The following is an 18,367-nucleotide window of genomic DNA, read 5'->3' as shown; positions in this document are numbered from 1 at the left end:
CAGCCTGAAAAAGGGTGTTGTGCACAGTGCTAGTGGAACATACCAATAGATGTTTGTGACCACTTTCCTGTTTTCTCCATGTACCAATGTTACGTCCCCGGTGGGGTCACTCAACTTGCAATAGTGACCGCACGATCGTTACCAAAATCGCGGAAAAAGGGGTCTTTTTTAGGGCTTGTCCGCGGACAAAATTGTCTGTGAAATTGGAAAAATAAGGGTGTTTTATCGCACAAATATCCGCGAAATTGGAAAAAAAAGGGTTCTTATTATTTTCTCCCGATCCGTGGATAGCTGGCCCCAGGAGCTGGCCAGATAAACAAATCACAGGAATAAATTTATGCAGTTATTGTATTTCAACAACCACCACTATGTATCTCTGATTTATATGCAAGGGGTACTACTTGAATTCTGTGATGCCCTGTTGATTACTAAAAAACATTCATAAAAGCCTTCTCCTTGAAATGTTGAAATAGAGTCAAAATTGCAAATGTGTCCTCGGAATCTAAAAAATAGGGGTGTTTCAGAGTACCATTTTGTCCTTGTTTTGAAGTAAAAAGGGGTAAAATTTCATGATTTGTCCTTGAAATTGACTGCGAAAGGGGGTATTTTGTACTTGTGGTAACAGTCCTATGCGTCCCCCCTGCCAGGGAGTGACCCCACCGGGGTTACGTCCTAGCCTTATGAGCCCAATAAAACTAACTCTAGCCCTTGTGGTCAATGACCGTGATTATAAAATGTTAGGATTGAAAGGATTAGGGTTAGTCTATGGTTTTACCATTAGGGAAGGGGTTCGGATTAAGAAAATAGGGTTACAGGGCCTTAACCACTGTATACTAAAGGTCTCCAAAAATGAATATGGTAGAAATTAGTAAGTGGAATGGAAGTGTGGATGCAAAGTGCATCTTGCTGAACTCGCTCATTGTCTTTTTTTTAACCTTGTTAATTCTAGCTTGTGCACACATCAATAGATTGGTACTGGTTAGACCCCGGGGGGTCACTCCCATTGTGGCCTGTACACCATCCGCGATAATGAAAACACGTAAAAAGGGTAGTTTTTCGTGGGTAGGGACGATACGCGCGTACCGTGTTTAGGGTGTCAAAAACATGAAAAATTGCAAAAAAGGGTAGCGAAATTGCAATTGCTAATACGCGGAAATGAAATTTAGGGTATGAAATTTGATACAAGGAATAAAATTCCTGTTAAGGGTATCGTTTTAGCCAAGGGTTAAATCCTTGTTTAGGTGCTTTTCAAAAGTTGATTATCGCGGATGGTGTACAGGCCACAATGGGAGTGACCCCCGGTTAGACACTTGCTTGCCACTCCATGGTAGTTTGTTTTGAGGGTATGCGGTCCACGAACTGAGATGGTTTAGAACTGGTTCGCTTGGTCAGCGGCCAGCAGCGAGCCGCGCAGCAGAGAGGGTTTGTCATGGTGCCCTATGCACTGAACAAGTGCTAAGATGGTTTTAATCCTCATAACAATTGCTTTCATAATATATATACCATAAGGCCCCTAACAGTCAATTTTGAGTTTCCCGTCACATAATTTCTGAAAACAAGTGAGGTAACTTTTTCATTATTCATTATTCATTATTTATCTGCCTTTCATTATATGACCAACACGCATGTATAATGTGTTGTTATTTGCCGCTCACTCACTTGAAGATGGATGTTTATCCCAAATGAGATTCAAAAGTATATTAAAAAGAGTCTGCAAGGTTGACAGCAAAATGCATGTTTTGATTTTAATTTTTCCACAAAAAATAAAGGGATATTCATAATTTTTTTTCAAATATAACCAGTTTTTATTGGCATTTTTTGGAAAATCCCAATAATGAATTCAAGTGAGGGTCAGAAAATGAAGTGAGGGCGGGTGAGGGTGACGGGATACTCAAAATCGACTTTCCTTGGCCTAAAGAGCCAGCGGCCATTTTTCAAAAAGGTTTGCTCCCATCTTCGAAGCACGTAACTTTGTCCACAATGTCATGTTTGCCAGAGAGTCAATACACAGAAATGATGTCACTATGGACCACAATGCTCTCATCCCAATGGCATAGTTCAATAACCTTAATTAAACAATCATAGTGCAAAATTTGACCTCAAGTTTCAGAGTATGAGTTTTTGTACCCAAATTTTCAAAGGTCATTCAATGAATGAGCAAATGTAGTGGGGTTAAAGAACTGCACACTATGAGCTTGTTGTGGATCCTAGTGTGTGAATGAACATTAGCAAATTATCGTCATAATTTGTGGTTAAGTGCCAAGCATGGCCACACATCAGTCGTCTATTTATATCTACTAACAAGGTAATCCTGGTGTTTTTCCCAGCTCTTGTGTCACACTAATGAGCCCTGATAAGTCTCCTGGGGGTATCTGCTTTCCCTCTCTCCGGACGGAGTTCAGTTTACTTTTCGAAACTCCATTTAAATGAAAGCGCTAATAATTATTAGGGCTCGAAAAATTTCATTTGTTGTTTCTGTGTTAATATGTGTTATCATCCTTTTCTTTTGTATGTTTTGAAGATGAGTAAGCAGTGATGTGCACAAAAGGAGAGTAATGGGGTACAGGTTGAATCTTTCTCAGAGGGTGTACTCTTTCCATTTTATATTCATACTCCTCCTGTGGAAGATATTTTCAAAATCTTCCACAGGGGTAGTGTGGATTTTAAATGGAATGGACCAATTTATTTCATATATTAAAAATTTAGGAAAAAAAAAGGAAACCTGACATTTAAACGTTTTTGACAACCTTTTCTAACCTTTTGCGAACAATGTTGAAAACTTAACATGAGCTTCATCCATGGCGTTGTCTTTTTTAAAGACAGTTCTTGTTGTGTTTAGGCTAGTGCCTCTAATGTAACAGACTTGAAAGGATGGTATGTGAGCATTTTAATCTCAGGATCAGACAGGTTGACCTGCCATGTAATTCACGGTCTACACGAACACTCAACAAAATGAGTATTTGATTCCGTGCTTATCTCTCGTTCTCTCATTTGGCCCCGATACCAATTACCATTTACTTGCATAAGTCAGTTGGAGTGTAATTACCGTAAATACACGGGTATAAGCCCCCTCCCCCAGATGAGTGATTTTAGTGTGTCATCATTTATAAATGATGAACACTGTCATCTGATCAAATTTGTTTTGTAGCATGATAGTTTCATATTAAATTGAGAACATAAAATTCTTTTATTTCTGCAAAGTTGTCGAAAATGTTGTTATCATGTTTACTGAGAGCGAAGGGATGTTGTCTCGAGCCCTGCTGACCAGAAATGATCACAACACGAAGACCATTTCTTTGCCACATGATCGCTACCATCGTTCATATAAATTGGGCACCACAATATTGACAAATTTCATGTATGTGACCATGGTTTTATCCATGTTCACATACGTACATGTAGGTTAGGTTACGTGCTCAGTCTGAACAATGTTAAATTTGTTTGAATTATTGTTCATAGTTTGTTTTCCTTCATTTCATTGTCAAGTTTGTCTGTTAAAGTTTGTTATCTCCAGGAGAGTGGCAAGACCATTGTTCCATGATAACAGCAAAAGTCATGTCCCATATGCAAAATTTCACATTGCACATCTATATGAAACAATGTGCACTGTACATGTAGTGACATTTAAAGGAGCAATCACAGATTTGATAAAAATTCTTTAATTTAATCAAAAATTAGATACCGGTACTAACATATTGGGACTAACACAATGTGTTGCTAAATAGCAAATGTGATAGCAACCCCACCCCGGTCTAACCTAGTCATTCTACGTGTTTCTACTGGGGAAAGGTTGGCGGGAGATGCGGTTTAGTTTACAGTGTTACTGGTTATTGTGCTCAGTGGAAACAGATTGGTTCAGAGTGATGTGGTGTTGACACCCAGCAACTGTAATTCCCCTCATGAGGTAGACTTTGCAGTGTGACACCCGGTACTTCTGTCAGTAGAAACGCAACGGTTAACAGTTGCTAGGTGTTGTACTTCATTTATGTATATTTTATGTATCCAATCGTGGCATCAATTAGCACCTGTCAAATATCCTTGTCACTGATTAATTTGATAACCAGGCAGATTTGGTTCACCCAGAAGAACTGCTCTGGCAAGCCTTCTTCTTTAAAAACAGTGTGGGGGTCAGAAAAACATTTTCAGTACTTCTGGTACACAGCCCAACCCTTATTTTAAGCATCAGTAGAAACATGCTGGTTGTTTATGAATCCGATTGGTATATTGATGGGTCCATTTTGGGGTACAAATTCTCAGCAGTACATCCCTCCCCCCCAGATTTTCCCCAGATTTTGTGGACAAAATCTGCAGGAGGATCATTCCCAGACCTGTCTCCCCCAGTTTTGTTAAATAGCCATCATGTCCATTGTCACCTCAAGATGACCTTATAACAGCATTGAACTTACAAAGCTTTACAATTTGTTATCATGTGTAAATAATACCTGGCTTGATAAAACATTCTTTTGTTCAGCATTCCTCAAATAATACATTAGGAGTAAAAGTATCATTGTCAAGTAAAAATTTTGAAAGTTCATTTTGTGATCCACAGGCTCATCTCACAGTCTCACAGACTTTCTCAACAAAAGTTGAGATTTTTATACCACTGGAAACCAAAAATTTCTTGCAGATTATAATTTGTTTAGCAAAAATATTGTCAAATTTGAATTTCGTTCTGGTATGCCAGAACGAAATTACAACACATTGTCTATGGAGCAGTGTAATACACATAAATCATGCATAACTCGCAAAATCGGAATCAACTGAAATTTTGGGAGTTAGCTTTTTTTGTGGATATCTACTGAAAAATGTCATAAAAAGAGGATGCTAGGATCATGAAATCCTCCTTTAACCCTTACACCAGAAAAAACCACAGAATACCATGATGAAAAATTCTGCGCATGCATGCATCCCAGGGTCTGCGATGACGCAATCACCCTAAGTGTCAAATGCTCATGGAATTGCGGGCCGGGCAGCAATTAGCTGTGTAGCTCCCTGTCCGCGATCGTGTGGTTGGCATGCGGGGGGTCAAAGGTTCGAATCCCGGGGGTGCCAAGTCAAAAATTCTTCTTCTTGACTTTTTCAGATCTTCTGTGACTACAGATAGCAAAAAACCTGGGTCAATGTTAGGGTTAGTTAAGATGTATTTTTCAGATTAGAGCCTATGTTAACCCTTACACCAGAAAAAAACACAGAATACCACGATGAAAAATTTTGCGCATGCATGCATCCCAGGGTCTGCGATGACGCAATCACCCTAAGTGTCAAATGCTCACGGAATTGCTGGCCGGGCAGCAATAACCTGTGTAGCTCCCGGTCCACGATCGTGTGGTTGGCATGCGGGGGGTCAAAGGTTCGAATCCGGGGTGCCAAGTCAAAATTCTTCTTCTTCTTGACTTTTCGGATCTTCTATGACTTCCGATAGCAAAAACCTGGGTCAGTGTTAGGGTTAAGTATACATGCATTAAAATTATTAAATAAATAAATTTGTTTTTTGTTCAAACTCTAGGCAAAACTCGGATAATAAAGTAAAATGGATGTTTTTAATTTTGTTTATACCCAAAACAATATGATATCCAACAAACATGTAATTTCAAGAATGTGAAACACAGGAAATGTGAACTGTGATTTTGACCCAAGTGCCGTGAGGTATAAAACACGAAGTGTGATCTGGCACGTTTTTTGTGCACAGATGTTTCTTGATAATATCATACTAGTCAAAAAATAGGAACTGCAGCTAACTAGTAGGGGTGGGCGAGATATGAAATATCATGCAAGTACACCCACCTCCTGGAAAACTATGTTTTGTTGAAAAGATTTAATAGTGGGTATATAAACTAGTAGCTGTCATTGGCAGAATTGTTGTTTATGGGGTGTTTAGTCCAAGGGTGTAATTTTGTTGCAATTTGTTCTTTTAATGACAGACAATGAGACATTGTATGGGTAGGCTATTGAAGCTATAGGGTCACAAATGAGTAAATGTATTTTTATCATTGACTTTGTAATTATAATTGTAGTTGTAATTGTAGTCACAATTTTATAATCATTTATAATTGTAGTTGGATTATAGTTGCATTTATAGTTGTAGTTAGAATTATAGCTGGGTTTAGAGTTATAATTAAAGAGTTATGGTTGAGTCTAGAATTATAGGTGAGTTTATAGTTGTAGTTATAATAGTTGTATAGTTTAGAGTTAAGAGCTAGAGTTATGTTTAGAGTTAAGGTTGAATATTTCACTTACACTATGTGATCACAGAAGAAAGAAATCTTCCATGATGATCAGATATAAACCTAGCAAAGTCAAAACCCGGGGTCAACACCAATAGATTCAAATCTCTTTAGAATACTACAGAGAGTACATTTACTCCATATTAATGCTACTCCAACATCATCTACTCTTCTTTTCTGGGAGACCTGTTTAAATTACTGGAGGGTATAATAACAGAAGGGAATTAGTTTGATCATGTTTATGATAGCATTAAAAGTTTTCACTGTGGGAGACTATTTATAACATAATTAATAGCTGTGACTTGATTTAGGCCTGTCATCTACCATGCCTGCATGTACTGCCAAGTTTCACAATTATTTGTTATAAAAAAAAGTAACCTTTAAAATTGGCAAACTTTCACATTTTTCTTTTTTCTCTCGCTATGTTGTTTATATTTAATTGTTGGGAGTCATTTTTCTTTTTCTTTTCAGCTATAAAGGGCCAGCATATTTTTTCGCTATGCCTGTGATGTGAGTCTGTCTGTAAGTCCTTTATATTCTGACGGTACTCCCCTCAAACTTTGTGGGTAGGCCTATGCATGTCTTGGTCCGAGCTAAGGCAAGTTTGTGTTTGTTAATAGTGGATTACTATGGAAGGAGGTGACAGGTACGTAACATGCCCATCAAAGTGTGGGGGTGAGTGTGGGGATGGGTGTAACACGGGTCTCGAAAGCAATAGGCTTACTACCATTTAGTGCCGTTTTATATAGCATAGTGCTATTTGTGCTCTTTTAGTTTAATAAATGTTTAGCGTCAGCAGGGCCCGGGGGCACATCAAAAAAATATTTGGTGGATATGTTCCCCCGGAATTTTGAGGTGGGATGGGAGCTGACGGCGTACCGGAACAAGGGGGCTTTTTGAGCCGCGAACCAGGCTGCAAACAAGTAAAATTAGGACTTTTGGAGCTGCGAACAGTCAAAATCAAGGGTCTGTCTTGGCTTTTTGGTTGAAAATTGCCTGAAAAAAAACCCCGGAAATATGAGGAATGAACAATTTTTGTGTCTTTAGAGCTGAAATTATTAAAATCAAGGGTCTTTCGGAGCTATATATTGGTCAAATATAGGGATCTTTCGGAGCTGCGAAATCCAAAAAGTCTTTCCGGGGAGGGGCACTTCAATTTGAAATGGATATAGTAGTGGCTTTCGCACTAAGGGGCATTCGGTGAGAGTAACATGTAAAAAATATGGGGTCATTGGGTGAGAGCATGATTTTGGCATTCGGTGAGAGCAAAATGTAAAAAATATGGGGTCATTGGGTGAGAACATGACCTTTTTAAATGGAATCTTTGGGTGAGAACCAAAACAGCGCCACAAAAACCTCAAGATCAAATTTCTAGTTCTAAATGGCTTCAAATTTCTTTATTTTTTCAAAATAAGTAACAAAATCAGTGATAAATGAAAGTTGCTGTTCAAATTGAACTTGTAAGGGTCTCCTTTGGGTGACAGATCAAATGGAAAAATAGGGGGTCTTCGGGTGACAGAGCGCGGAGTGAGCATGTGTTCGTAAAAAATACGGGGTCTTTGGGTGACAGCGATGCTGAAAAAGGGGGTCTTAACAGCCCTACATATGCGTCACCTCCAAAGTTGCGGGGGAGCATACCCGTATGGTCATTTGTGTTAAGTGCCCCCCGCGGGCATTAGGGGCTGTGCAATAATTATGAGTCCCCACTTACATGGGTAAAATTTCCAAATGGCTCGTATAGCCCTGTCTCGAAAAAACTTAAATGCGGTTCTTTTTTTAACCCTAACACTGAACACTGCTTTTTGCTATCCGAGTTAAAGAAGAAACAAAAAAGGAGAGAAGATGAACAAAGAAGTCATTTGGTTCCCCCGGGATTTGAACCTTAGATCCCTTGGGGGCCAAGCACACGATCACCGCCGGTAGCCACAGGGGTTGTGCTGGCCCGGCCAGTGATTTTCTAGGGTCTATGCTCTGAGCATATAGCACTTAGGGTGATTGCGTCATCGCATCGCGTGGGATTCATGCATATGCGGCACAGTGTCATCGACCCTATATCTTCATGGCAGAAATCGCCATGATGGTAGGTTGAATCCACAGCCACGATTGGCCATTTGGTTCAGACCTTTGAAGCTTTTTGAGACGAATAATTAGTCGAGGGACATGACTAAGGCTACTCACAATAGCCGGGTAATTGATCTTGGTTGTGCGTGAATAAGCTTGTATACCCCATTGAGGTCAATGGTCATCGACTTTTATACTGCCTAGTAGTGAGTGCAGCTGTACTACACGATGTAGTCCATACAGGACCAATGCAATATAAAAAAATTAGAGTTTTGGTCCGATTTTGAGTTCAAAGCGCACTGCCAATTTTCAAAGCGCATTCTAGCGACCATCATATCTGTTCAACACGTATTTTCAAGTGTATGAGACCACATCTGGTTTCTTGAGAAAAATTCATTTACGGGAGATATTCATCATTTTCTAACCCGGTATCCGAAGATTTTCGTCTGATATCAAAATCGTGCATAGCAATTCTCGTGTATCGATCCCGTGTATTCATTTTAGTGTCTCTGCTGCACCAAATAATTATTAGCCAGGCGGTGTCGGTGTGTGCGGTGCTTATCATTGTGGTGTTAGCGTTAATGCCGCACCTTTTCATTTTATATATACAGTCTTTGGATATGAAGATTAGAAAAGGCTGGAAAGAGCACTATAACTTCATTTTTAGCCATTTTATGTACACTAAAAGGCTCATAAAAAGAAAACCACCTTGCATCAAATGTAATTTGAGCAAGTACGAATATGATTAAATACTCCTGAAGAGGGGGCTATAGCTAAAACAAAAAATGTTCTATACCTTAGTGGATAGTGGTTATGAAACAAAGGCGCATTCTTCACCTTCAAAAGATGGCCTATGACTAAACTCTTCTGCTGGAGCGTACCGGGGCCACTGAGCCAAGAGGGGCAAAATGTCCCAATCTTCCTGCTGACACTCTAAATGTCGATCTTTACTGGAAAAATTTGCAATTTTAGTGCTGGGTCAAAACTAGAATGAATTAAAATTGTAGCCTAAAACCAGGCCCAAAGAAGATGCACAGTTGAACTTTTGGTCAATTTTGTCCCAGTTTTATGGGAAGCTATTGCACAATGTTAACAATAAATTATTATCGGAAGACATTCCACTACAGAGTATAGCCAATGCATATATGATATATGACATGTATGAAGGCATACCATGGTACAGCCACTTACCATGACTATATAGTATAGCATTCCACAGTGCATTATGGGAAGGTATTCAAATACAGGGTACAGCAATGCATTATGGGAAGGCATTCCAATACAGGGTACATCAATGCATTATGGGAAGGCATTCCACTACAGAGTACTGGCACTTACCATGACTATAGCATAGTTTCACCAATGCATTATGGGAAGCTATAGCACAGTTTCAACAATGCATTATGGGAAGTCATTCCAATACAGGGAACAGCAATGCATTATGGGAAGACATTCCACTGCAGATTACTGGCACTTACCATGACTATAGCATAGTTTCACCAATGAATTATGGGAAGCTTTAGCATAGTTTCAACAATGCATTATGGGAAGGCATTCCAATACAGGGAATAGCAATGCATTATGGGAAGGAATTCCAGCTACAAAGTACAGATGTAGCATAGTTTCAACAATGTATTATGGGAGTCTATGACATATTTTCATCAATACATGGGAATACAGGGTACAACTAATGCAATATGGGAAATCATTCCACTACAGAGAACAGGTACCGGTACTTACCTAGTTTCAACAATGCATTATGGGAAGCTATATCTAAATCCAATAACTCTAGCTCTAAGTCGAAAGCCAACATTACTATAATCATATTATTATTACAACTATAACTACAAACCCAACTATAATTATAACTATAACTATAAACTCAACTAAATTTATAACTCCAACTCCAACTATAACTATAACTATAAACTCAACTATAATTACAACTACAACTATAACCTCAACTATAATTCCATCTATAACTACAACTACAACTACAATTACAACTATAACTACAACTACAACTATAAACTATAAAATGTTTAAACTCAGGTGATAGGCACAATTCTGCACACACAAAATCAAATCTTTAGGCACAGATTTTGATTTGAGCAAAAAAATATTGAAACTATTGATCTGGGCAAGGACATATTGTCAGGAGAGGGTGCCCATATCTGAAATTATAAAGTATCAAATCAAAAGAACACAAGGCTCACATCACAGTTTCCATCACAGTTTATCGTTCTTGATTGATGTGGTTATAATGCCATTGAAGCTAGGCTCACAATAGTGCTCCTTGTGTATGTATGCTCTTCTTCAATATCTCCGACTCATAAGTGAGGTCTGTAATTTAAATAGTAGCGTTGAATAATTGTGCTTTAATATTTAAAGGAATAGGCCTAATTAGTGCAGTATATAAAGTATCTAGCCTGATGATATGAGCTGTTTTTTCTCCACTTCAAATTCAGGAAGTGCTGTTGCGTGACCATTGCATTGGGATAGATTTCCACTATTCAAGGTGAAAGCAACACTATAGCAAATCCTGCTATAGTGATATTATCCCCGAATAAACCCAAAGCATGTACCATGTGGCTGTCATCTATTGGTTTACGAATATCGCACAGTTTGCCACGCCCACGCTCCGCACAGCTCATATCACTGACCCTTTGTGTGTATCCATGCATAGCCTGCCCTGGCACCCTGGGCCAGCTGCCAAAACAGGTTGTTTTTACATTCCTGCAGGAGTCTGCTCAACAAACTCATTTAAAGGGATTTCCACTCGCCATGAGGGTTCTGAATTCTGCAGCTCTGATTCATAAATGAGGGCTATCCATAGTATAAAACAAGTCAGAGGGTCAATGAATTGAAGCTCAAGTAGCGCTTGATGTAATTGGAATTCAAATGGTTTAATACTTGTTTGTTATTAAGCACAAATCCTGGAAAGAAAAGGATCTATGGTACCTGCTTTTGTGTTTGTACCATTGTTTGTTAGCCCTGGATTTGAGTTAATTGTACTATATTAAATGCAAATAGCCATTAAATTTAAAATGGAGTTTTGCCAAATGAATGTAATGAGTTGAAAGCTTGCCATGTCTGGCTGCTGTTGAAGTAATTTACAATTGCACATTATTGTTATGTTTACTCATGTGTGTATCTAAGTCAAATATGGCAAAGGCAATATCCAACTTTCTAGGGTATTAAAATTCAGAATTGTACATGCACCTACATAATCGAATAATTTAATGTTGCATATTGCAACTTCCTCATTCTGCATCTAAGAGTTTGCACAGGGGTGGTATAGGTGGGGATTTGCTGCTGAGAAAGTGAACCCATCCATATATTTTGACCTATTTCTGTACCAAATGTCAAACTTTTCAGCCAAATTCCCCAAATTTTTGGAAAATTGAAAACAAATTGGCTACAATTAGGCAAAATTGGGTTTTTTTTTTTTTTTTTTTGGGGGGTGAGAGATTTAAAAAATGATCAATCCATATATGCATATTGGTCTAGAAAAAGGGATCATTGATATGGATATACCAAATGGCAGAAAATGTGGGGCCTAGATCAGTGTTTTATAGTTCAGCACATCACAGTATGGTCATTTGTACCTAGTATCCCTGGGAGTTTTCAATTCCCTAATTTGAAAACACACCCTTTTGCATCTCATTTCACGAAATTTTTAGGTCACAAACACCTTATTTATTTTGGCGATTTCTAGATCAGTTTTTTTTGGGGGGGGGAATTATCCAAATGTTGTACTGCTAGTGCAAATGGTTGGAATAGATTTGAGTTGAAATAGGAAATTTAAGTTGTAAATGGGACATTCTTGTTTCGTTAGATACATTTTAGTTCCTCTTTTGTACTTGAATTTATTATTTTTCCTCTGATGTAAATTTTTTTTGCTGACAGACCATGTCTTATTAGTTTTTGCCAACATGTTGCTAGTATGCTCATTTTGTAAAAGCTTACCCTATAAATTACCAACATTTTATCTTCTATAGTGTGTCTCAACTCAAGTTGAGAGTAATGCCATGTTTGATTTCACAGTTTTGTGCGCTCTATCTAATCCTGTGGGTGCACATTCAATGGGTTAATTTCTAGCCATCATCTTTATTTTGGGGCGTAATATTCAGCTTATTTGCATCAGCTAATAACCAACATTGTTCAAACTGTTTTACAATATTGTCTGTAATTTCAAGGAAATACTTTGCAAAATAATTAATAAACATTGTTTCTTATGTGTTTTGCAGATATTTTTCAAAGACAAAGTCCTTGACGAGGAGGGATATGTTCTGTTTGTGCGTCGCAATGCAGTGCAGATCTTCATCCCAAAGTATGGCCTAGAAGGCACGCTATTTCTGAAACCAGAGGGCGCTCCAAATCAGAAAAGTGTTTTCCAGTATAACGAAGAGGTAATGTTAACATACATATGACACACATGCATGATATGCATTTTATGCATAATTCTCGCGTTACACAATACGATGCGCCGCCAGCGGTTGCTCTTGGCAGTCAAATTTTTGACTCCAGAGTCGACATCGCCATTCTAGCTGCTATTGAATTTTCATGTGAGTGTGATAATGAATATGTTGAAAACAGCTCCACGAAGGATTCCCTGTGATCAATAAAATGGATCTACTATAATAATTATTATTGTAAATTGTTGTTTTAGTGTGCATTTGCATGTAACATCATTATAATGACATTTAAACCTACAATATGATGTATGTTCCTGTATTGTATTCGTATTACGTGGGCTTTGGATGTCGACATTTTCCCATGATGCACTGCGTATTTTGGCCTCGACCCAGCGACCACTGGAGGTGCATCGTATTGTGAAACGCGAGAATTGTATAATGTGTTACATAAACTTGAATGGGTTAATCAAGCGAGGTGATCAAGCAAGATGAGAGTTTGATCAAGTGGCATCAATTTTTTGTCCAGTTGTGGCAATTTGGTTTTTCCCACTCTAAGGATAACATTAGGCGGAGGCGCCTTATTTAGTGTTATCTTTGGACTTTTAATTATTTCATTGATTTTTCAACGTCATGTTTAGAATGAAATTATCTGTCAGTAATACAAAGCCTCATCACCATAACACCCCTTTCAGAGTTAAAGCAAGCATATAACAAGGCCTCATAATGCATTTATATAGTATGAAAAAATCTTTAGACATTTCTTAAAATGGCAAAAATGAGGCAGTGTTGCATGGAGCCCACAATGTCTTGGCATTGTGTTCGAAAAAATTCAACCTTCTGGATATCTGAGACGAATATCGTCTCAGCTGGGTATAGTCCAGCAGTGGTATTGGTAGATGTAAAGGGGCTTTCCCAATTCTGCATCTGATCTTCCCCAAATACACTGTCAAATCGGCTTCCTTTATTGCAAATGCGGGGTTTGTTTTCAAAAACTTTGGTAATGGATTCAATTATATTTTTGCATCTTATGCAGCATCATGTACTTTTTGCTTGCATATGGCTACTGGCATATCTTCAGCCTGCTACGCTAAATGCCTAAGTCATTCTTACATGTTTCTCATTTGCAATTTTAATTTTTTGAGTACATGTAATAAACCCATAATTCGTCAAATTTCCAGCCGCATTTTTCATTAACTTGTGCAATACATCTCTTTTGATGTATTCCACAAGTTAATAAAGAATGCGGCTGGAAATTGGATGAATTATGGGTTTATTATTCAGAAATGAGAAACATGTAAAAATGACTTAGGCATTTAGCGTAGCAGGCTGACGATATGCAAGATCCAGCACCACACGTCATGTACCAGGACTATATGGGCAAAATTAAAGCACCCCAATCTGAATTGGTTGGTGATACCTGTTACCTGATTTCAGAAAATTGCAAAGTATTTTATGCATGATGCATGGTTATAACATCATGCATGCAGTGACTGGCTTGCTTTTCAAAATTATACATAGGCATGCAGACCCCTAATATAGAAATCTGTTAATAGACATAATTATTTTATCTTATAATGTACACAAATAAAAATTCTTAGAAATGTACAAAATAGTCATCAAAGCAAATAATTACAAGCTATTGTTCAAAAAGAAGACCACATTTTGAAGTGTTTATGTCTAATTAGCATGATTAGTTTATCTACATTACTCATACATGTATTTGGCACTAATATCATATGAGTAATACACTATGCAAATAGTACTGATTTACAATTCAACATTCAACAGATAGCACTTGTAGACTCTAGACACTAATATTTATTCAGAAAAAGTTATGTGGAGCAAAAAATGCCATTGAAATCATGATAAGACATTTCAACATATCCAGTGGCTGTTTGATCTGTTAAATAAATAAAGACATTATTTATTAAAGAGAAAAATAGGTCTGTAATAGTTTTTCATTCTATTAATGCACACTGGCAATCCCACATGTTGGGGGGTGCAGCTGCAGTGCTGCACCCCCAGGCCCTCAAATGTATTAAAAAGTCCCAAAACTTGAATCCCAATTTGCGTGTGTAGCGAGCAACAACAAAAAATCAGTTTGCTTTTTTGGTAAAAAAAAGTCCACTTTTTTCCAAATCTGCACTCCTGCCATCACTTGCTCATGCTTCAAATAACCATTTATATGAACTTGACTTGTATTAAATTGTCTGTTTGTGTACACTGTAAAAGTTGATATTGAAGATAGTTTGAATGCAACAAAAGTTGCTCCGGGTCTTCATTTAACCCTAACACCAGTAAAAACCACAAAATACCACAATGAAAAATTCATAACATGCATGCATCCCAGGGTCTGCGATGACGCAATCACCCGAAGTGTGATATATATGCTCACGGAATTGCTGGCCTGGCACGGGCCGCAATAACCCGAGCAGCTACCAGTCCGCGATCGTTCGCTTGGCATGCAGGGGTCAAAGGTTCGAATCCCGGGGGTGCAAAGTAAAAAATTCTTCTTCTTGAAAAATTCGGATCTTCTCTGACTTCCGATACCAAAAAGCATGGGTCAGTGTTAGAAGTTGACTTCAGAAGTTGAGTTCAAAATGCGCAAACAGGTTTTTAGTTTCAAGCGATTCAAATATTATTGTGTTTAGATCGTAGGGCCAGCATCTGGGCCTAAATCATATTGATTAATCTTCCAACAAGACAATTGGATTCATCCCAACAAAGTTGATTTAGAGTTTCCTGTCAACTGCTCCTACAAGTAAGGGTTTCAATCTAATTCAAAAGGGGGTGCTTAGACAGTTGTAGGTTTGCAGGCCTGTAGCCAAGCTGGGGGTTCAATCTAAATCCTTACATGTGGGCAATGGTATAGAGAGTGAGTGAATCTGCATCTGCTGATAATCAAAAAGTGGATCCATATAACTATACAAATTTTCCATAAGAAAAACCAAATTGTCTGTCAAAATTTTTAAGCAAATTTGCGGTATTTGTAGCAAATTTCCAAAAAGCTTTGGTATAAAATGTTTGACAATTTTGGCTACAATGAGCCAAATTTGAGCTATTTGTTCCAAGCATTTTGAGAAAATTTGGAAAAATGACCCATTCATACAGGACCTCAGAAAACAGGGTCATTGATATATAAAATAGCTGAAAATGTGACCCATAACCATATAATTTATGCCACATATCTCTGCATGATGTTTTGGTACATTTTTTAAAATGTTTGCTACAAATGCAGTAAATTTGGGCTATTTGTTCCAAACATTTTGAGAAAATTGCGAAACTTCAGTGATTTTGGTATATCGATGGTTGGATTTTCAGTGAAGAACAGTGTATTAAATTGGGGTGCTTTTTGTGACAAATTGGTATAACTGATTACTGATTGATGGCTAGCAAAAACAGTAAAAATGAGGTATAGAAAAGTCTGTGTGACGCATCCCCGTACAAAATGTTTTGAAGACCCCTCCCCCCTTCATGTTTGGGGCGCACCATTTGATTTTCAGGGTGGGTATGGGAGTTTTTGGGTTTTTTTCTAACCCGCCCACTAGTGAGACAAAAAAAAAATTGCCTCACTGATGAGTAAAAATTTTCCCCCACCCAACTCTGTATAAAGGTATACAATGCATGAAAATCTGCTTTACTCAAACTCCCATGCCCCCCCCCCCTCAGTGCGTCCCTAAATCTGAGACTACTAATACTATTAAGTTTGGCATGATTTTATTTCTACAAGGTATCCAGAAAAGCAGGGCATGAAGGTTAATCCATGAGATGTTGAGTTATATTCTTTGTCCCTTGGTGTGATTTTAATGTATGTTTGCATATTGAGTGATTGCCTCTGGGCATACACTAGACAGCCTGCTGTGCTGCAGTACAAAAGGAGGGATTTGCTGACTGATGTGTCCTCACAAGGACAAACTCTGTCTGTCTGGATTCATGTCTGCAATCAGATGGTGTTGCCTTACATGGAATGGATAATTTTCACTTGATTAATTTTTTGTGGTTCAATTATTTTGCTATGTAGTGTAATACAAAATACTGTAGTACCATTTCACAGGTTTGAATTTTACACAGATGATGGACCAATAGCCAGGATTGATTTTGGGGGATGCCAAATGCAAATTCTTGCTTCAAATAAGGGCAGATTTTCAATGTTTTTAATCGAAAAAAAGTGGACCTTTTGTGAATTTTTCACTAAATAGAAGATAGGCCCATAGCCAGGGTTTTGGGAGGGTGCAGCAGACTCAAAAGTGGACCTTTCATACATTTTTCCTCTAAATAAAAATTCCCTTTAAAAGGGAAAGCCAGCCTCAATGTAGAAGAGGTCTTGTAATTAGTTTTGGTCAATGTGAAATAGCCCTAGAACTCTGGCCATAGTATCCGTTTTTACTTCCACTAGGGCCAGAGGCACTTACATTGAAAAATTTGTTGGAGATGCTTGAACGATCCAGTACAAAAAATCAATGCTTGATCGAACCAATACAAATGTGTGTCAGGTCACTAATTAACATGATAAACCCACTTGAGAACACACAATCGCCAGTCATTTCTAAAGATGCATTTATACTCAATCGCTTTTGCAGAAATCTGAAACGCATGATCAGTGTACTAAATCGCCGTCGTATTTGCCTGCTGAGCATGCGCATGAATCGCTGTTTTTCAAAAGCGACACGTAGGCCTATATTGACACCCTCTGTCGGTCAACGTTCTCTAGAATTGCACACATAACTTGTGCAGTTAACGACAAGGATTCAGTCTGATGATGAGCAACCCATGGGTATAAACACAGCTTTACACAATGACTAATTTACATAGCCACAAAGACCGTGTTCATGTACTGCGTTACTCAGCCAAACATGGCAGAGTAGGTCCCGGATGACGGTACATGTTCCTATCTCCTCAACGTTATACCTTTCCAACAAGGAAAGAGATACGAAAGGCGAACGTCTAATGTGAAAGGCATTTTTAGGATCACGCTTACATCTACATGACATTCCACCAAACCATCAACAATGAGAACATGCACACTGAAACAGCAGAAAACATTAATTCCTAATCTCATGTCAACTCTTTTAATTCATTACTCCAAATTGTTCTGGTCTGTTGTTGTTGTTGTTTTTTGTTGTTGTTGTTGTTGTTGTTGTTGTTGTTGTTGTTGTTGTTGTTGTTGTTGTTGTTTTTGTCTTTTCAGCTTTTTACCCACGATATCTCAATTTCCAATTTTGTAATACCAGAACTTACGAACTCAATATCTTCGCTTAGGAATGTCCGATTTCACTGCTTTCGATATATACACTGCCGGTTTGAGTTAACTTACATGTACATTTTATTTTAAAATAACTTCATTAATTCGCAATGTATAGTTTAAGCCTACTATATTATAATAGATAGTGGCCAGCACATTTATAAAGGACTGGTTACTCACTACAATCTTCACTCTTAAACTGTGTTTTTCTGAATGTGCTGATCATATTGATTGCTAGTCGGAAACTCCTGCGAAGCTATGGACATGGCATCTTACATACTCCATATAAAAAACAGTCTGCCTAGTGCCTTGTGTGTTTTCTCTTCAATCATTTTGTTGAATGTAATTTTATGAATCAAATAGTTATGTGTCATTTTCTTTATAATAAAGAAGTTCTTAAATTTTTTGTTGAATGTAATTTT

At 38.0% G+C, this 18,367-nt stretch overlaps 1 protein-coding gene across 1 annotated transcript in view; it reads left to right on the top strand.

Moving 5' to 3' along the window:
• LOC140160843 (exosome complex exonuclease RRP44-like) overlaps positions 1 to 18,367 on the top strand; it is a 136,298-nt gene that overhangs the window by 108,116 nt on the left and 9,815 nt on the right. The window contains exon 20 of the mRNA XM_072184161.1: positions 12,536 to 12,697. Within this exon, the coding sequence (XP_072040262.1) occupies positions 12,536 to 12,697 (162 nt within the window). The remainder of the gene's footprint in view (positions 1 to 12,535; positions 12,698 to 18,367) is intronic.

This window comes from Amphiura filiformis, chromosome 9 (assembly GCF_039555335.1).
Source record: "Amphiura filiformis chromosome 9, Afil_fr2py, whole genome shotgun sequence".
Classification (NCBI taxonomy): Eukaryota; Metazoa; Echinodermata; class Ophiuroidea; order Amphilepidida; family Amphiuridae; genus Amphiura; species Amphiura filiformis.
This window is presented reverse-complemented; position numbering and strand designations above follow the sequence as displayed.